The sequence below is a fragment of the Solea senegalensis genome, linkage group LG3 (assembly GCF_019176455.1).
Source record: "Solea senegalensis isolate Sse05_10M linkage group LG3, IFAPA_SoseM_1, whole genome shotgun sequence".
In the NCBI taxonomy this organism is placed as follows: Eukaryota; Metazoa; Chordata; class Actinopteri; order Pleuronectiformes; family Soleidae; genus Solea; species Solea senegalensis.
Genome location: NC_058023.1, coordinates 13,944,261 through 13,965,705, shown reverse-complemented (window position 1 = coordinate 13,965,705; position 21,445 = coordinate 13,944,261). Strand labels below are relative to the sequence as shown.

The window sequence follows — 21,445 nt, the reverse complement described above, 5'->3', positions numbered from 1 at the left end:
CCGCCACCTGATGGTGAAGTGAGATATTACGGGACCCTGACGCAGGAGTAAACCAGGGGTGGCATGTGCACGGAATAGTATACCACGGGCTTGAGTCTCATTCGCCTGTCATTTTGGGATGAAGGTCTCTGTCCTTAGCTCCTCCCACCAGATGAGCAGGGTCTCAACAGTCTCTTCATACTCAACAGATCAGCTGAGGCAAAATTGATCCCCAGTATTGATCACAGTGCATCACAGAGCACTTATTGTCTGACTTTTTCCACAGTTTTTTGGCATATAAATTCCTCTGATGTGCTAACCTCTTATAAGTCTTATATTATATTAACCAAGTTTGAATTGAATTGAATTGAATTAAACAGCCCTGTGATTGGTGAAAGCTTCAAAGAGTCGGAATGTTTTAAACATATTCTGGAAGTGTAGAAGTTTACTTCCATTATGCTGAATACGTTATTATGGAATTATTGATCAAAAATGCCAGACACATGCTTACATCAGCTTTAATTAAGAAATGCGGCTCATAAGACAGTCTGTGGTGGGCAGAGGTCACCGTGACTGTATCACCATATTTGGAAATGTCAAATTAAAATGTTCATACACCTGAACAAATACAACTGGACTTCACTAACACTGAACATATTCTTGTATATAGATATATTATTGGAGACTTCTTGTCACTGAGGTCGATGAACACTGTTTGATTTTGAGTGGCACCTGTGATATGAGGTAGGTCACAGGCCACCATTTCTCCTAAACTTTAAAAAACAAAAAAGGTCTAGAAATATTGAAATATTGCAATAAATGAATCAATGCAAGTTAGACAGTTGTTTGTTTGCGTGATTGACATGTAAAACTTCCTTTAAGTTATTTCACCTTGCACTGTACTTCAGTGTATGTCAGGTTTTATACAAACTTTTGGGCATGTTTATTTGCAAAAGCTGCACAATAACAGTGGAAAGATGACATTCTTCGCATAAGGTACAGCATCAGTGTGTGAATTTACAAGGGAGATGACACCACAGTGATGGCAGCTTGTTTACTTGCAATGTGGATTAGTCGTCTTCCTCTGGAATATGACATTTGTGCAACTTATTTCCTGCAGCACTCTCTGCCACCGTAATGACTCAGTGGGTTCATCCTGGTGCACGGGGACTTGAGGTGACATTTAGGAATGCATAGACTTCACACAGGTCATCAGTCCTTGAGATTAGAGCACACTCCACTGCTTTATTAAACTGAATCGTATCATACTGTAATAACTTTGATGGAATGAGCTTTTCATTCCAGCCAGGCTGCGATCAGCAGCTCGTTTTCCTTTGCTGAATGACGCCAGACTCTTTGAACCATAAATTAGGAGCCTGCTTCAGACACAACAGCTGTTGAGCTGCGGCAGAAGCAAGCTCATCCTCCCTCACTGGTGTTTATCTCCTCATATATCTCGCTCTCTGCTTTTCCTGAGGAAAAAAAAATATCCCTTAAAATGAGTTCATTCCCTTTTCTCTCCCAAATTGTAAAGACAACCTTGTTTCTTTTTAAGAATAAACAGGGTCACCTTCACATTTGATTATCACTTAATTACGAAGCCTGTAGTGAGACTCTGACCTCCCTGCACACACACACTTGAGAGGGAAGTCTTCAAAGCGGTGAGAATCAAGAAAGAGTGTGTTGCATTCAGCGCTCGCCGGAGATGCACTCAATAATGAAATCAGCAACTGCTGGAGGGTGGCTCTTTAAATCAGTGAAGTGGCTGAAGAAGTGTTTGAAGAATTTTGCTGCTGTCTCGTGTAGACGTCGCAGGAAGTGGTTCACACAGAAGTCAGGTGCATCTTTGATTAGCTTTATTATTTAAAGGCTCCAACGGTTTGTTCCAGACAGGCTTGAGCATTACATGCACACGTTGTTTGAGTTAAACTCATCGACAGTTTGTTGAAATATAATCGAGCAATTTTCAGTAACACCATTCAAATCCAAATGTCAATGATGACATAATTTGACAGACATAAAAACAACAAAGCTAGTGGTGCCCTGAGACTTTTGCACAGTGCTGTGTGTGTGTTGTGTTATTTTTGTGTATCATAGAACACAGATCTATCGATTTCTAAATGTTGTCTTGCTGTGTTTTGTCCCGCGTGTGTGTGTGCGCAGAGCTGGAGGTCGCAAGGATGAGCACAGATGGAAATTTGCCTGATCTGAAGTTCCCTCAAACTGGAGGACAAGGCAACGCGATCCACCTCTCTGCAAACACGCTAAAGCAGCACGGACGAAATGGTGAGCTGTCAAGACGTTGAGTCTGCTTTTATTGTTCCCACATTGTTGGTTTTGAAGTGTATTCATGCCTTTTGTACAGCGTAACTTGGTGCAGTGTTCAGGTTGGCGATAAATCAGAGATGTCTCAAATGGACTGTCATTTGGTTAGAAAAGCAATTCTGTTGCATGCATGGTCATGTCATAGAAGATCCTCTGTAATTAATCAAAAACAAAAAATCCTATTATCCGGTAGTTTTATAGGAATTCCAGGAGAAAGCCACTTCCAATTTTAGACTTCATTATTAGTCCATGTCCAGCCGTGCCCAGGTGGATGGTTAAATCAGGACAGCTGATATTTCCCCATCAGCCAGTTCTATAGCATCCAAATTGTTATTTTTTTTAGAGAAAGATCTCAGTAACAGCAGGAAGGATCTTTCTTTCTTATCAGTGCTCAAACGTAATACAGGTGTTGGGGAAAGAGATGTGTAGGAGAGAAAAAGAGAAGAAGACATGATTAACAAGAGAAAGCGCTTGCCTTCGTCACTGCAAATAGAACAGTGGTATACACATTCTTTGAATACTGAATAATAATAAAAAAATGTTTGCAGATGTGGGGAAGGTTTCCTCTTTTTTCCTCTTGTGGAACGGCCTTTGTTAGGGAAAAAAACATATATATATATATGTTATTATTATTATTATTGTTACAAACAGCTTCACATTCTTGTGTAAACTCCTGGAGATTATTTCATAAGTTCAGCAGCCACATTTTTAAGATATATAAAACTGGTCTTCTTGCCTCTGATTATTGATTTGGGGGAAAAATAGACCACATATACTTTCTTATCACATTATCTCCTGTAGCTTAGACTCATACATCAACAGAATCACCATTCTGCTGCATACTGAACCTGTATGTTTTAGACATATAAGTGAAGGCTTCCAGGCCTTTGGTCACAGCTTGGGAAAGACCCTTTCCTGTGTTATGACCACATGCATTTAAGGGAGGTCCACAAGGAGAAGCTTTTCTGCAGATGCTTTAGCTTGAGCTGAGCTTCTGTATTTGAAAGATACAAACAGCAGGACACAGCTTCTCCAGCTGTGGCTACTGCCATCTACCTACTTTCAGACCTTTCTAGACAGTTCACTCACCTCTATCACTCATGTGTAAAACGATGCTGAGAAATTCAGAGTCGTTTTTTGACATATTTAATATACATAGATATATTATATCTGTATAGACACTTTAATGTTTTGTTTTTTGCTTGTGGCCTCCCTCAGCCATCAATTAGTGGAACATTGATTGTGTGAAATTTTACCAGCAAATTAATGAATGTAGGGTAAACACTGTGTTATGTGAGTATGGTTAGCAATATGAACAACATATTATAATTCTTATTTTTTTCACATCTACTGTTTATTTTCTTCATTTGTTTGCTGTTTAAGTTGCTCCAAAACCTTTTTTCCTTCATTCATACATTAATTAAAGGTCTCTTTCAACAGCAAATAATCAGCCTTTATTTTGAAATGTGCTTGGCACCAACAGGACACACATTACACTTGTGAAAGACTGAACCCTTTGCCATGTCTGCCTCTCTCAGGTGAGATCCGTATAGCATTCGTTCTGTACAAACACATCGGGATCTACCTTTCCACGGAAAACGCCAGCATGAAGTTTGGCAGTGAAGCCATGGCTACGAATTACTCCGTCATTGTCAACTCACCTGTAATCACGGCTGCCATCAACAAGGATTCGAACAAAGTCTACCTTTCTGACCCGGTCATTTTTACCATCAGACATCTGCAGGTAATCTCCTCCTCTGTGTATCTCTTGAGTCTTATTTGAAGGTAGGTTTCTCGTGTTTTTATGTACACACAAAAACAGACGGGAAGTTTCTTGACAGGAGAAAGCCATCACGACTTTCTTTCCCCCCCTGAAGTGCAACAATTTAAATAGCAGAAACCCCAATTGCTCACGTTGTGATGCACAAGGATGCTTATTGTTATTTATTAGTTTGAACACATACCAGCTTGATCTCCTGAACAAATAGCTGTGTTATTTAGCCTCACTGGAGGCTGGTTAGTCATTGTAGGTGTCGCGACTTCTCACTCTTGACTCCATTATCTCCTCCACACTCTGCCACCCTCAAAATATCCCTGTTTTGTCTACAAACAGTGCCTTCGGCGATTATCAGGCATGCCGAACAACCGTCGGAGAGTCGCAGTGGCTCTCATGTGTAGGAGGAACCTGGAAGGGAGCAACGGTGGCAGAAAAACAGAGCACAGAGGGATAGAGAGTAAAAGGACGATAGCTTATGGATGTCAAAATTAAATGGCTGGAAAATGTCAGGGGGCAATGTCAGCACAGTTATTGCAGTGACTCACCTGCCTTAAGTGTAATTTGTAATTTGGACTGTAGATTCAGTAATTTTACTGTTGGTCAAATGTTGGGGCGCTGGCGCTTTTATACCCTTGTCTTGTTCAGCTCAAATCATTTCAATAAAATTGTGCCCTTTTGGGAAAGTGTGTTTTCCGCACTGTAGCGTCTTCCGCGTGTAAAAACCTGAGTGAACCAAGGGAGCTGCTACTACAGTTGTCATTTAATCATATCAAAGAGCCATAAACACACACATTTACATATAGAGTGCATTCTGTGTACTCTGTGGGCTGTACAATAAATCATACAATAATCATGATTACAGTTGAGCTTGAATGGACGCAATATTGACGTTTTGTGAACCGAGCGCTTCCTCGAGGCTTCTCTGTTCTCTGGCAAACCAGTGAATAGCATAACACAAGCATAGTCGTGGCTGCAGATGATATTTAGTCATTATCTCCTGTGGGCATTTCTTATTTTTGATTATGTTAGACATAACTGTTTATACATTTAAATTAGGCTCTTCAACAATCAAAGAGAGATAACTACTAGCAATAACTTAACTTGAATTTGGTAACACTTGACTTTAAAGTACAATAGTATGGTATTAGTATGTTAATAATTGAATTGCAGTGGAGCAATATTGTGGGGATACATTCTTGTTTCTACAGTAATTGCCTAGCAGTATCTTGCTAATAACAATGGGAAACATGTGAGGGACATAAGGGATAATTCATTTTATAATTAATTAAATAATATTTCTTTCATTCATTTATAAACTTTTGAACATGAATGTGTTACACTCATAGCGCACCTGTAGTAATCCTCATTACCAAGCTATTAACCTTACTTTGAAAATAGCACTATCTCCTTATTAACACTGTAATTACCAAGCTGGAATTTGCATTAGAAAGTGTCCTGTCATGTAAAAGCGTGCTACCGTGAATTATAACCATAATGTTTGAAACTACATTCAACTGAATATGATCATCATAGCAAGATGCACTAGAGCAAATCATATTATCCGTATGACGTACTGTATACAATGGAGTATAAAGCAAAGGCATTCATTATTTTTCTGGCATGTTGAGCCAACTTGCCCTTGAAATAAGTCTGAAATGAGGCTGGGTTATCTTGACTCCTCTGAGCAGGGTGTTCCTATTTCTCAGGCTCCCCACAGTTAAGTCTCCCTCTCAACCATTAGGTTTTGGATCACTGGTCTTCTGGGATGATGAGGTGTCCTCTAGTTATTGTTTCGCTTCCTTGCGTTGCCACTTAATAGTACCAATTAAAGTCATTATTGGGACAGAGGCTCATCCCAGCTCCTTGCTGTGGAACATTTTACACAGGGTTTGGGTGTGTGAAGGTTAAATTCAATCAGCTGCAAATTTGCATTCACAGAGGATAAACCTTATTAGACTAATTACCCGAGAGCGAGTGTGAAACTATCAAAAACTCTGGCTCCTCACAGTGTTTATAGTAAGAAACAGATACATCTAACCTTGGATGGTGTGAGTCACCGAGGAAAGGATAGTGAGTGTGCTTTTCCTTTTTTCATCGCTGACGCTCCAAAGGAAAATTGGGCTCAAGAGGGGAAGACTGTTTATGTATCTATTTACCAGCAGTTATGGTGAGCTGTGTTTGTGTGTTACCCAATCACAGTGTTGCGGAGGGCTTGTACGAAATGGCAAGCGAGATAGCGGGGAGGTGGTCCTTGTCGTTAGACAGAGGCAGTTCCCATTAAAACAGTAGGGCTGTCCATTGTCACGCAGTGAAAGTTAAAGTGATAGGTCAAAAAACACCAGGAAAAACAGGCCTGGAGCTGTTTGATACAGTATGACAGTAAAACCACCTGCTGGTCGCTTTAGAATGGGTATGGATTTGCAGTGGGGGAAAATAGCCTGTTTCGATCTGCTACTGTGATTAAATCCACATCATTGTGTTTGACAAACTAAGGGGGACTCTGTACATTTTTCTTTATTCCACTCCCAACAGCAATCTAAGGAGAGCTTCAACCCGAACTGTTCATTCTGGAGTTACTCTAAGAGAACAATGACCGGTTACTGGTCGACGCAGGACTGTCGTTTGCTTGGCACTAACAGGACACACACCACGTGCTCCTGCACCCATCTCACCAACTTTGCTGTTCTGATGGCTCATGTGGATGTCAAGGTAAGGCTGGTCTTCCTTTAACATGACACATTTCACGATATGCAGCTGAGAGAGATGAAAATACTTGATCCAACATTATTCATTTCTTATTCTCACAGGGTTAGGTTAAGGTTGTATGTCAATTTGTACGCGCATTATAATGTGAAAGACTGTTTCCGAGCATGTTTGCCATAATGCTGCAACTACAGTGATGGGATCACCGTGCCAACGTATAAGAGGCATTGCAGTATTGATTCTGTTACTGGTCCCGTTGGTTTTTTTGAATATGAAAGTTTACAAGACATCAGATTGGATTTTGTAACTGACCTCAGAGTTCATATACAAAATCTCACTCAGCTTAAAATTACACAACTCGGTAACAGAAAGGATGACTGTGACCATACCGTATATAATTATATAACTCCCTGAGGTTTTATTGATTTATTGTAAGCACAAGCTAAACTAGTTGCCACCTGCACAAGCTCTATGGTTCACGGACAGACTGGTGTCTGTTTTCCACTGAAAACCAGTGTCTACATTCAAAATAGCACATCCCTTGCCTATATATAAAGATTTTAGTAAGTCTGCAGCAGCTTCCCTTATTAATGTAGGTATTTATGCATTTGTTTATTTCAAATTGAGGAAGGAGGAGGAAAGAAAACATTTTCATTGACAACGTCAAATAAGTACAGTGCAGTCATCAGTGCATCACAAGAGTGATGTGGACCATTAAGAGAGAGATGCTAATGAACCTTGAGATTTGTGTGGTGTGATTACTGTGGGCAGATTTCACAGTGTGGAGAAGAAAAAGAAAAGATTGCAGAGAAGAGGACAGACATGGAAAATGTAAGAGAATGACTGTTTAGGGAAAGAAGTTGTTTTGATACTTATAGACAGCTTAATTATTTCTGTCATGGGAAATTTGAGGAGCTCGCTGCTGACATAGTCGAGTCGTTTTTGCTATCTGATATGGCATCTGTCGCTGCAGAGCCTCTGTTCTGAATCAGTGGGAGGAGAGAGAAAAAGAAAGTGCCGTCTCACTTGGTCCCGTTGATGACACCACTGGACCTTCTCTCGCCGACCTCCATCCCTCACTCCTCCTCGGATCTGTTCGCAAACACATCCATGTACACAGTCATGCGTTAATGTCAATTTCAGTGTCTTTTTTTTTTTCTTCTGTACACAACATGACTTTTGTCGCGGTGTGGTTTACTTCGTACTGAAAGAGAGCCACTGTTTGTCACTCGGCAACATGACTTTCAGACCCACTAAGCTTTCTGCAGTGCTGAAGCCAAGTCTGGAATAGAGAGAGAGCAGCGAAGAATGGGAGCCTTCACACGGTGAAAGCAAAGCAGCACAAGAAAAAAAGAAGAGAGAGGAAAATAAGCAGTAAAAGGACCGCTTTCAGTCAAGCCAATCCCTAACATTCTGCATTCACTCACAAGTGGACAGTGGTTACGCCCCAGTTCTGTGGGACTATGTTTTCTCCACGTTCTGTTATTCCTTCTTTATCTTTTCGACTTGGCTGTAATAAAAGGCAGCATGTTGGATGCAGCTGCTGAATGGGAGATTCTGAGGCTTTTTATTTGACGAACTGTCACTTGTGTGTTGTATCTCAGGACGCGGTGAATGGAGGGCTGGTGGGAGAGTGGCTGCGCAAGAGAGAGGCATGGAGAAATGTTTATAAATTGAAGATCTGTTTTTGTATCCATGGCAACAGAACATACCATAGCTCACCCCTGCTTTGTTATTACTCATTACCCTCAGAGCAACAGATTATATTCTAACCTTATTTATTTCTCAGTAGCATCTCAGGAAAAAAAGAAAGAAAGAAAGAAAGGATAGGCAAGCTGTAATTACAGTTTTCCTTTGGATGACAGTATCGCCATCATCTTTCATCTTGTTTTTTTTTGGACCACCATCATGCGCATGCTAGTCGAGTATAATAATAGTGTTATGTTGGGAAATCTTAATGTTCTGCCTAATAAGCTGTCATCTGTATCACACGGTGTTGTAATTGCACTCAAAGTGCCGCACACTTCACTCAAATGAGAAGTTTTTGCCTGTGCATGTGACACTGAGAGCGCCGTTGTTTTGTCCGTGACTGTGAATCAAAGTCGCTGCCGCAGTTTTTACTTCAGATGATGAAAAGCCAGTGCAGTGTGAAAAAGTTGATTTGGAGAAACTGGTTTTCTCAGAGTGGGATGTGATGTGTTATCATTTGGAAATAATACGAATTAGACTTTCATCATGTGTAATCGATGTTTTACTGTAGAGTTTCAAGGCTGGTTTTTGATGTCACTGACTTTTATTTATTTTTCTTTTTGCTCTGTGGCCAAGCATCTGTTATAAAACTCATGTAAAAGTAATTAATATACAAAGAAAAAAGATTTATTGTAATTGCACTCAACCTGACATGGATTGCAAGTTTTGGGCAATATTGCCCACACATTCATATGCATGAAAAACACAAGTGTACTGTACAGAATCTGAGATTAGTGCATGCACTCTGCAAGGGAGAAACTCCAAAGTCTCTTTGGGATTCATTATGTTTGAAGTCTATCAGTTTCTCTGAATAATTTCTATTCTAATATTGCAGCGAAGAAAACACTGGCATTTTTGAGCGAAGATGTTAAGAGCTGTGGTAGATGATGTAATGAGGGAAGAAAAAACTAAAAAAAAAACTTTAGCATTAGAATTAGTTTCATGTTAAAGTTAGGGGAAGGATAATGTATTGAGTTGTGATGGTTAAGGTTAGGTTAGGGTATGGGACAAGGGAGTGCAGTCAATGGTGTGTGTGTGTGTGTGTACCTGTCAGTTACAGGTGATGAAATAACCTCCACTTGGACAATCACAAGGATATTAAGTACTGTCACTGCTGCCCGTGTCACCACTCAAGCCCTTTGTTTGCTCATTTGGAGCTCTTATTCCAGAGAGCTGCTGATGCCTCTGACTGATCCTGCAGTCTGAGCAGAGAAGCGCCGTTGGTCGCGTAAACAAATTCAGCACTGTACTCGCAGTCGGCAGCTGCGTGTGTGAGATTATGTGTCTCTTTTGTATCTTTTCAGAATGATTGCAAACGGGGGTTTTTTGAGGGAGCAATATGAGAGTGGGAGTACTTTGATGTGACTTTGCCACGACAGATAATTCTTACTTTCAGATGTCTCTTCGTGAGCCTTGAGACATTCACTGCAATCAAAGATGCTTAAATTGTATTGGAAATAAAGTCATTCCACTCAGCTCAGTGTTGAAAGGCAGGATTTAGCTCTGTCAGTGGAGGCGTTTAACTCGCGCGCCACATCGCTTGACTCGAGTATTACTCGATAATGGTGGTGATGTTGACTTGTTTTGTGTTGCGCGGATTAGTCTCTTTCTTGCCTGAACTGTTCTGGGTCACTTTGTTCTTGCTTGGGTTGATGCAGGAGCTGAATGAATGTCACAACAAATACACCACGGTGTTGTATTTCATCAGGGTCCACTTAAGACATATTCTTCAGATTCCCTAATGGCTCATACTCATTCAAGCTGCGAGGGTCCCGTATTGAACCCTTTCCTTAGAATTTAAGTCTCCCATTTGTGCGAATAGCTAGCGGGCAGTAAGGGAAAGAAAGAAATCTTTTTAAATATGGGCTAAAGCACAAGCCCCAGCACAAGAAATATAGACCTGCTCTGGTTCCTCCTACAGGCTATTATTTACATAGCAGATACGTGTGCTGAGATAGGCCCCAGGGAGGCATTGAGCTACTGGTAAGTGGCACTGTTCCCGACAGACCAGTAAGTATAAATCAATGGCGCATCCCGCTGGATGATGGAGGGTGTGATATTTGGGTAACATCCATCACTGTCCTCTCACAACATCTACACTCGTGGCACCGTCACACGCTAACTATGATGAGAAAGGACAGTCAAGGTTAGTTGTGTATTTTATGACGTAACATACTGTACAAAGATGGTGCAGCGCTGCTCACACAGCAAGAGCGATGTTATAAATAAATAAATAAATCTATCATGATGTTACAGGCATAGACAGGTGAGACCGGGACCATGTTGAATGCCACAGCCAACCAAAATGCATGGTGGCACATTACACCATGGTACATGGTTATTGCAGATTAGCAAATAGTGTGACATTCACTGCAGGTACATGTGCTGAATGTCAGCTCCAGCAACACATGCAGGAATCCATCTCTCAGCCCCATGAAATGTGACAACTTTGCCAGGGTGTTTGATTCATATGCCCCCTCTGCAACTGTTCCTCATCCCTATGCAGATCATAAATCCCTGGCCATACCGTAGGTGAAATTGTCACATGACTCCCTGCAGTGGGCCACTGCCCCTCAGAGCAAATGTCTGCCCTGCCTGACCGTATTTCATGAGTCAAAGCCCGGGCTCTGGAGGCATGTATGGAGATTTATGCATTTTAATTGGATTGGCTTCATGGCCCCATGCTGAGGGCGCTTCTTTGAGATATTAACAACTGACACTCTCTTCCCTTCACCACATCACCCTTTTCCTCATTTCCACGACCTGATTTTTTGAGGTTTTCCGCTTTAAATGCACGGCCCTTTCTGTCGCTCGTGGTCTCTCAATCAAAGCAATATGATACAAAATACAAAATGCAGTGTTTGATAACATGGGAACACAGCGTGGGATCATTGGAGTTGTTGTCTTGTTGTCGACATTGATTTGATGTAGTCTTCCAGTTTGACAAGTGGAGTGTAGGAAGTAGCAGTTAGCCGCCAGGGGGTGAAAAGCAAAAAGTACTCCATTTAAAGAGTGGTCAAAAATCTTGGAGTCTTGGAGACATTTTGACTAATATAAGTACACTACTCAATGAAATATATCACATTAGTCTCAACCTGTTTAGATATTTGAATCCAGAGGATATTGGAGTGTGTATGAAGTCATTTTAGATGGATTGGTGTGAATGACCAGCGTTCGATGCCACACCTGCTCCTCCTTGTCGGACCGCTCAAGTGTCTGGAAACCTTATTGTGTTCCAGGGGAGAGCAGATGAGTGACAAAGCCAAACTCTTCAGGTAGCCCTTAGATAAAAAAAAAAAACAAATATATATATATATATATATGTGCGTGTTTAAAGAATGAGAGTGAAATGTGGGAGAGAACGATTGGTAGATGAATCAAAATGTGCACAGATGTGAGGCTCTGCTAACTTACATGGATGCTGCTGTATGTCTCTTACAACTCACAGAGTGAATTCCAAGGCAAATTATGTCTTCCCACTTTGATGTCCCGTCTACAGATTCTCATGATGGAACTTTGCAGGTGTGAAGTTAGATGCAGTTAGTCTGCAGATCCCATACTTTGCCAGAGCCCCCAGTAAAAGGAAACTTTTCAGCAGAGACACCGGGGATAGTGACGTCTCAGCCGTCATCCACCTCCTAGAACAAAGAACTTGTGCTACAGTAAATCCATCACTCAGGCGTAGATGCACTCCCGTCCCTCCTCTCGCTGTCTCCACAGCTTTGCTTTCTGATCCTCCATTGCCTCCTTCTTTCTCTCTGACCCGGGCCCCTCTCCAATTGAAGGTGAGACTGTGATGGATAGAGCCTGCAGCCTCGGCACAGCTCGCTAGACCTTAGGGTCCAGCTACAGTACCACCCACTGCATTATTACCTGTGTCGTGCAGCTGACTGAAGGCAGACTTGTGTCGCATGCACCACGCACCTACGGAGCATGCGAGCACAGACATCGGCATCTGTTGCCACCCATTGCATCGGCAGCGCTCTAAAATAAAGGAGGCTGAAGCCTCACTTTGATGCAGAGTGGCACAAACACACACACGTCTGCCCCATATTCCATCTCGCCAGCCACACCCCCCCCCACTACTCTGAACGTATACACAACGGCTCATCAGGCAGGAAAATCAAAAGAGCTCTTTCCCCCAGACTTGAGGAGCACTGCGGCTGTTATTGTACCAGAGCCCCTTAATGATCAGCATCTGTTCCCATCTCTGCTAGCATTAGCTGGGCTTCCACTAAACAAAGGTTCTCTGCAATACTTCATCTCCCAAGATTCCTCACAGTAACCTGATTGCTAGGGTGGAGGAAAATAAAGCAAAACCACCCAAGGGATGTTGTCTGTCCTTCTCTCCCTGCTCCCTCGACCCCCCCAGGAAATACTGCTGACTATAGTCAAAATATGACTTAAAGAGGTGCTTGTTTGAGAGATATAACTGACATTCAGTGTGCTTTTGCAGGGTTATTTCTCAGTGTAAGCAAATATTTCCATGGGTTTTGTCCTAGGTTATAGCTCAGACTCAGACATTATTTGGTGGAGGCCTAAACAGATTACGCAGCCTTTGATAACAAACTGCATGGTAGCCTTACAGTTAATATAGAGTGCCTGACGTACAAGAATACATATGTTGGGTTTCCACTGCCTGTCATCTGTCTGCCTTAAACTAACTGTCACACTGTTCTCTGGTGAAATATGTGTGATCTTCATTAACACTCAGTTGCAGTCATCATTTTGTTTAAGTGAAAAAGCTTCACTTATACAGTCGTTGAGACACAGCAGGGACAGTCGGTTTTAAGGAGGTTGACAGATTTTTTTACATCACATACACTTCCCCCTCCCCCATGTTCACTTGTTTTTGCCTTCTTTTTTTTTTTCCTAAATCAATGCCCAACAGACTGAAAAAGAGGACAATTCCTTTGGGAAATTAAGACGCCTCAGAAGCTGACCAAAGTGTTTGGATGCAGTAATTATGTTTAGTTAATAAATCAAGTTGTCACTCTCTGATGTTAATCCACGTTTGGTTTTGTTTTTTTGCTTTGTTTTTTTATTAGGTTTCATGCCCAATAAATTTAAAGACTGGTAAAATGATACAGACTTAAGTAATAGTGAAAAGTAAATAGTAATAGTGTGTTCCTTAATTGCTGATGTGAATAGCACTGGGAGTCTGCACATCTGTTGCAGTAATGTTGGCTTGTGCAGTGTTAAATATTTTTTGTCAGATGGCCCCCTCGGCTTTGTCAGATGTCTACACCACCCATCATGTTTCCAATGGAGCCGTTTTAAACTGGTTATTATTTTTTTATTAACAATAAAACGGTGGATGCCATATGGGTTGTTGTGATTTTTCTGTCACTGTACTGTAAGTGTAATGGTAGAAGTTGCATGCTTCTCCTTCCATGTACCCCCTGGGTTACATGAACCCTGGGTAGCAAATCAATGTATAGCTGTACCAGCGCAGCAGGCCCGGACCTATAAACTTAAATGTCTGTCACTGACCGACTTGCTGAGTGATCGAGTTACACCAGTGGTCCGGTAGCCGAATGTTGGACTTTCTCTATTGGCTGTTGCTCTTTGGAAACGTATTGATGCGAACAGTTTCCATTACATCATCCTGGGGGGCGTTTACTGGTGGGTTGCAAACTTAGCACATTTGTTGGTTAGATTTACCACTGGGTGTCAGAGAGGCGGAGCAGCAGTTTGTTACTCTGACAGAAGCCGTCAGCAGACAAAATAAGAAGGATGTTACGTCATGTCTAACTTTGTCTCCGAAGGATGGTTTTGAATGTAAATGCATCTGAAAGTCACAGCAGTCATTGCCTTTAAAGGTCCAGTGTGGAACATTTAAGGACGCCTCGTTGGCAGAAATTGAATACACTCCTCATATGTATGTTAATATACGCATATAATCACTTCAAAATAAAAAAAAATGTTTGGTTTTTGTCGCCTTGTGTATGGCAAGGGCCTTGCCTGGCTGCCATCTTGCACCGCTATGTTTGTACAGGAGCCTGAAAGAGCCAGAGCATGTGTTTTATATGTCGAAGTTCTTGACCTTATTACCCACACAAAGAGGAACAGCCTTGTTCCTGTGCTTTCACCAGTAGATGTCACTAAGTCCTACACACAGGGTCTGGTGATGTTGTTGGGTGACAATGGAGAGCTGCAGCTTGAAAATAGCTTAGAAGAGATTGCCCATTAAGCTTTAATGAGATGTGTTTTTGAGCCTTATTTGAAATACTACAGATAAATAGACATATATACATAATGCAACATGCTAGTTGGTGTATTACATTTCAACAAGCTTGATTTAGCAGATGGTCCGACTGTATTCTCGGCCTGTCCTCGTCTCTTTTTTTTGAGATTATGTGGATTAGATGCTTTGTACACATGACTGGCAAAAGGAGCAATTGTCACACCTACTTTACAATTAATTGACACTGTTTTTTTGTTCTTGGCACATTCTGATATTGCTTCAGATGTCTTTGTTTAAACGGGCCTTTTCCCACGTTCCCTATCTGCACTTGGCTTTTATGGACGGATGTAAATTTTCTTTCATGGCTGGAGCTGAATCACTGTTGATTCTTATCTGTCCCGTAAAGCCTCAAACGAATTGTCAGCAAAAGGGTTCTTTAGCACCAAAAACTAGCTGTGGTGGCAAATTACTGAAGGAAACAATAATCGGAAAGCATCAGCGAAAGGTATTGAACATGTTGTGGTTTGATTGTATTCCTTTTTGCAATGGCCTCGGACACCTGTGGCCCTTTGGAGTGCTCACTTTGTTTTACTCGGCTGCTTGACCAACATGAAACAATGGAGGGGCATTTTAGATTGATTCGCCCTAACTAATTCATGATTCATATCTACCACCTGTGACTCACTGTGTAGTGATTTATGGAAAACAAAACACACACACACAGATACATTATTTCAAAGTGGAAATTAAAGCCATCATTTTGTAGCTGGGGTATGATGGTGATATAATTTTATAGCCAGCTTTCTACCATTGATAATTGTTTTTGTTTATTGTTATACTTTTATATTAATTTTGATTTCTAAATAAACCTTTGCATATGTTCCTATATATATATGTATATATATATATATATATATATATATATATATATATATATACACACAGTGTCACCAAAGAGAATCAACACTTCAGTGAATGTCTTTCTCTCTCTCTCTCTCTCTCTCTCTCTCTGTGTCTTTCTCTCAGCACGCAGATCCTGTTCATGACATGCTTCTGGATGTCATTACGTGGGTCGGGATCCTCCTGTCCTTGGTTTGCCTGCTCATCAGCCTCTTCACCTTCTGCTTCTTCCGTGGCCTCCAGAGTGATCGTAACACCATCCATAAGAACCTGTGCATCAGCCTGTTCATTGCTGAGTCCCTGTTCCTCGTGGGCATCAATCGGGGTGACCAGCCGGTAAGAAAGTTGCTGGTGGAGATTTGTGCCCCTGCACCATAGAGATTGTAGTTGAACGGCTGCACCAAGTAAACCAACACACAGGAAAGATCGAGGTTAGGGTCCAGGTATCCAGGTTAGGCTTTGTGGATATCCACTGTTAGTTCACACACAGTGGCAGTATATGACTGGCTGGAAATACTGATGAAATTAACTTAGATCATTACTCAACAATGCAGTTATAGAAGTAAAATAGGAAAAAAACAATGGGTAATAATGGGTAAAAACAATGAGTAAGATTCTTCACGAGTGCAACCAACGGACTCCTTCACCCTCTCTTTTACAACTGCAAAAGGAAAGTATGGTGGCCATGGCTTATCAAAAAAAGAATATTTTTCGAGCAGACTGTCAGCTTTTAAGGTTCCAAAAATGCAGTGTCATAAGCTCCCGTTTCAAAATGCAGAACACTTTGGTTAGTTTTTCTAATCAGACTGCTGTAGAAGCATGGCGAACCAAGATTCTTGCCTAAAGCACATCAAAATCAAACAATTTTTGTCTTAAAGACTTACGTAACACAATTACGGGTAGTATATTTCTACATATTTATATTTCTGCCAATAAAACTGCCTAATGTTACACACTTATACGTTTAAATACAGTTGACCGGAAGCTATTTTAATACCAGTGTCTATTAAATGATAGGTGACACACATTTGCAAAAGGATGATCATTTGAAAGTCGGGCCATGTTTCTGTTTAGGTGAAAGCAATTTTGGATGAGTATAAGCCACTCAGAACTCCATTACAAGAATCTAGATACAACATGAAGACATCTTTCCAAAAATCAATAAATTGACTAAATAACTTTTAGAGACTGCAAGACGTGCCCAATAAAGTCTTTGCATTCATCTGCCCTGTAAATCATTCTCTATTTTCTCTCTAGATTTAAAAAGCTTTTTTTGTGTGCAAAGATATTCCTTTGGTTTCATGCTGTGCCATGAGTGGTACATCCCAGTGAATGCCAGCGGCCCTGAACTGAACATTTTTGATTGCCTCAGTGAGACAAGCTGAAAAGACTTTATTCAATAAATGTTCCCTCCATTGGTTCCACAAAACCAACTTCACACTTGAACATACTCTTACATGCTCACACACCAACACCTGCAAGGTGATTTTTCACACACTACAGAGACTCCCTGATGTGGATATGAATTCATCCATTCACCTCACTTTTACCTTCTGGGCCAGTTTTTCCAATTTCTAAACAGCTTTTCCTGGCTCAAACTGTTCAATACTCAAAGCTTCTAATATAGCAACGGCAGTTTGAATTGTTTTACTATTCTGTGAGGGCTCAGGTGTAGGAGCAGGGGTAAGCATCCTAAAGTCATCATCGTGTGTGTGTGTGTGTGTGTGTGTGTGTGCGAGCGCGCGCGCTTTGCCTCTGCTCCCACGCTGAAGACAAATGTGGTGTCATTGTATGGACACCAGAGGCAGAGGGCTTTATTACACCTGTTGCATTCATGTTATGTTTGCTTGGTAATGAGGCAGAGTTCACACGTATCCTTGATATTAGAAAAAGGGGTTGAGTGATGGTCTGCGAGCACAAAATAGATGATTTATGCACCGACATTTACCACTAAAAGGTGTCTGTAATAGATCCATACATACTCTACATAGAACCTTTATTACCTGAGAAATCTTTGAGAGCGTGACCCTCATTTACAATGATAGCAAGTAAAAGACAGTTGTACAGAAAACATAGACAATCAAGGGCATTCAAACAAACGCTAAGACATTTATGAATTTAAAAATCTCAGCAGACAGTTGGAGCTGTTGCAATTCTCAAAGGTCCAAAGGAAAGAAGTGGACTTAATTTAAGAGTGTGTTGTATTTTGTTCCATGAGTCAGCTGAATTAGAAGAGAGAGCAGTTCTTCCAAATTTTATTTGGTTTTTCCAAACATATAAAGCAAGACAGCTGGATGAGCAGGTGTGATAAAGCGCCTCTGATTGGTGAAGTTATATTGATAGATTATTGGGGCAGTTTACCAGTTAGAGCTTTATAAACGAATAAATACCAATGAAAATCACTTGGAGAAACACATCTAATATTGTTAATAACTTGATACAGTGATAAACACAGTCTAATGATTTAAATGTAGTTGAAAAGGTCCATAAATCACATCCAAAACTGACATGAGAACTGCCTCAGCAACTCGTTTCCTACAAATAATAAACATTTATTTCTGTGAAAATAGCCAATCAGTTTAGTTTTATTGCCATATTGTCATTGACATATTGACATCTGTTACCTGAGATCTTTGAATAATAATAACAATGTTATACCCTTCTATTCAACCTCATTCTATCAGATCAAGTGTATACTTTGATTTTCAAATATCACAAATATTCCATACAAAACTCCCAGCCTGGAGTTTTGGAATAAGGCTACTTCCCTGTGAAGTTAAAGCCAATGCTTTGGCCCTACACCTTTCCCTCCCATTACATTTTATGGATGTAATTCACAGCCCAGCTCTAAGATCACTCTCCCGGACTGCAATTAATGTCCACTCAACCTTTTTAGCTATTTAATTGAATCCATCTCTGTGACAAAATGTGCTGGTTAAGTTCAACTGTGCCAACAATGAGATCAATCCATGTAAGTATATTATTCTTAGGAAGTAAGTGGGCACATGTGTACATGCAAACAACAGCATGTCTTTTATTTGTGTGTCTCGTACTCTTGTCCACTCTCTCTCATCTTTGTTAGCTACCAAGCAAACAAACATGACCACATGGGTGCACTACACTGTCCTTCTGCCAGCGACTACAGGCAAACGTCCAATCACTTCAGCCAGACAAAGCTTAGCAATGCTAATTGTTGGGAAGACACAGACATGGAGGGGTCAGGAAAATGCTGCTTGAATGTGCAGTCATTTGGATGACGCACATTGCCAGTCATACTGTGCCCTTTAGCAAGACATGTAATCCTCCAGAAAATGAGTTAAATGCCCAAAAGTGATTAGATTGAAAAATGATTTCACTGGTTAATTCTTGCCCGTTTTATTCCTTCCTTTATCATTCTTTCCCTCTGTCATCACAATCCATTCCCAGATTGCTTGTGCTGTCTTCGCCGCCCTGCTCCACTTCTTCTTCCTGGCAGCCTTCACATGGATGTTCCTGGAGGGCGTGCAGCTCTACATCATGCTGGTGGAGGTGTTTGAGAGCGAGCACTCGCGCCGCCGCTACTTCTACCTGGTGGGCTATGGAGTTCCTGCACTGATTGTGGCTGTTTCAGCTGCTGTGGATTACCGCAGTTATGGCACAGACCGAATGTAAGTACCTGCGAAGCTAGCCTGAGATAACGTGATTGCAGCTTTTACATTTTCTCGTAATTTGACTGCCGATTCTCTGGGAGTAGAATTCAAACCATAATAAAACAGGACATGGACAGCTTCCTTGCAAAACTGCATGTTTTCACTTTACCAAAACAGGCCTTGTATTTATTGTACACATCAGTTAACCATTTATCCATTTACTAGTCATGGGAAGCACCATCATGTCTGTTCTATAATGCATTTGATTGCTCTAAAGCATGGAAATGGCTGCTTTTTTTAGACTTGACGTACAGAGTGTGAAAGATGTGCCAATTGCATGATAGCAAATGGAGTTTCAATAGAGCTTGGTAATGATCATGCCCTTTACCCATGCTATCTCCATTATAGAGCAAATATAGGATAAAGTGTCCCCTTCTACATTGATTGGCCAATTTCTTCAGTTTTTATCCGTCTCTTGATTCCCCTAACTCATTATGTTATATTTATTATAGGTACCATTATATTTGGATATGAATGCCAAATGGAAGAATATGTGAGAACAGAATATGCTGCACTCTGATATGTTATCCACACCGGACAGAAGAACTCTCATTTCAGGCTATACAGTTCACCTAGTACTTTAAAGCAGTTTTGTCTAAAGGGACTTTTTTCATAGACATGCATGAGGGGAAATGTGAGGATCAGTAATATGCTCAGGGAATAACCAGCCTGTTTTACCAACCAAGATATAATCATGTCTGTATTTGTTGCTGAAATTGACAATTAGAATGTAAAGTCGCTTTATTTCTACCCAAATTCAGATTTAGTTTGCAGTTAAAACGGAGGCGTCCTTTTGACGGACATCTTATGAGATGGCAGACATAAAACAATACCAATAAAACATACAATTAAAAAAGCATCATACATATTAGTGGAATAAAAGTGCTGGAGACTCAGAACAAATACAAATATATACATATATATGTATATATATATATATATATATATATATATATATATATATATATATATATATATATATATATATATATACATATATACATATATGTACATATATATTCTACAATATATAGAGAAATTAATTATAATATCTGATGTTTAAAAGAAAAAGAAACCAAATTAATGATGGTGTTTCATTTATTAAAAAGACAAATCCAAATTTTCGGTGGGTAAAAAAACGAGTTACAGTCTTTCCCTCTCCTAACACCATCTCTCTGTGAGTCTCTACACCGACAGAGACCCTTCAAAAAACTTAACAACTGTATGTTTTGGTTTGAGGGGCTTTTACAAGTCACTGATAAACCAGTTGCTATCGTTCATCATCAACTTTTAATAAAGCAGAACGGTTACTCAAGGTTCGTACATTTCCCCACTGCAGAACTGACATTGTTTTGACAGTAAAGAAAAAAAAATGCTCCCTTCAGGAGATAGTATTGCTGAGTGAATGTTAGGCTATCAGTGTTTTAAGGATACAAAACATTACAATGAGGGAATGGAGAGATTTAGAGGAGGGACACAAGGACGAGGAACAGCACATTTTTCCTCTGAAATACAGAGCGGTCAAATCACTAGTGATGGGGCATTTCAAGCGAAAATGCTATTCAAATATTTAAGAAGAGTATTAAAGGAGTGGCTTCAAGATGCATTCAAGAATCCTCTTAAATTTCATCACTTCCGCAAACATGTGCAGTCTACTAGCTACATGTTTTCTGCTGCTGCCACCTTGTGGTAATAGATGCACCACAAATTAGATACCATTTCAGATAACTTTTTTTTAAAGCAGTGCAATCATTGCTCAACATTAGGTAATTTTGAATAGTTGTATTAACTGATTGTTTGCTTTTTTACAAATACAAATCAAATATTCCTGTCCATCCCTACAAGAAACCAGTATAATGCTTAGTTGAGGATCACCTTCCATTCCTCTCATTAATCTTGAACCTATCTGAATATCATGAAGACCAGCGTCAGCAGTTTCAGTATGTTTATCATATCTGACACATCCACACATGGAGTGCACACATTGCAACCGGTAGAGAGTGTATTTGAAGACTGGTGGAGCAATAGTTCTTGGTGATGAATGAGGTGATAGCTGCCACCGCCTGAGTCTTGGCATCATGTGAATAATTAAAGCCTGCCACCGCTGGAACAATTATTCGTCGGGGTTGAAGAATG

At 40.5% G+C, this 21,445-nt stretch overlaps 1 protein-coding gene across 26 annotated transcripts in view; it reads left to right on the top strand.

Moving 5' to 3' along the window:
* The window catches only part of LOC122765983 (adhesion G protein-coupled receptor L3-like), a 196,362-nt gene that overhangs the window by 153,528 nt on the left and 21,389 nt on the right, over nt 1-21,445 (top strand). For all 26 annotated transcript variants that reach the window (XM_044020513.1, XM_044020538.1, XM_044020516.1 and 23 more), the window contains 5 exons: nt 2,143-2,265; nt 3,843-4,048; nt 6,614-6,790; nt 15,747-15,956; nt 19,047-19,267. In XM_044020513.1, the coding sequence (XP_043876448.1) occupies nt 2,143-2,265; nt 3,843-4,048; nt 6,614-6,790; nt 15,747-15,956; nt 19,047-19,267 (937 nt within the window). The remainder of the gene's footprint in view (nt 1-2,142; nt 2,266-3,842; nt 4,049-6,613; nt 6,791-15,746; nt 15,957-19,046; nt 19,268-21,445) is intronic.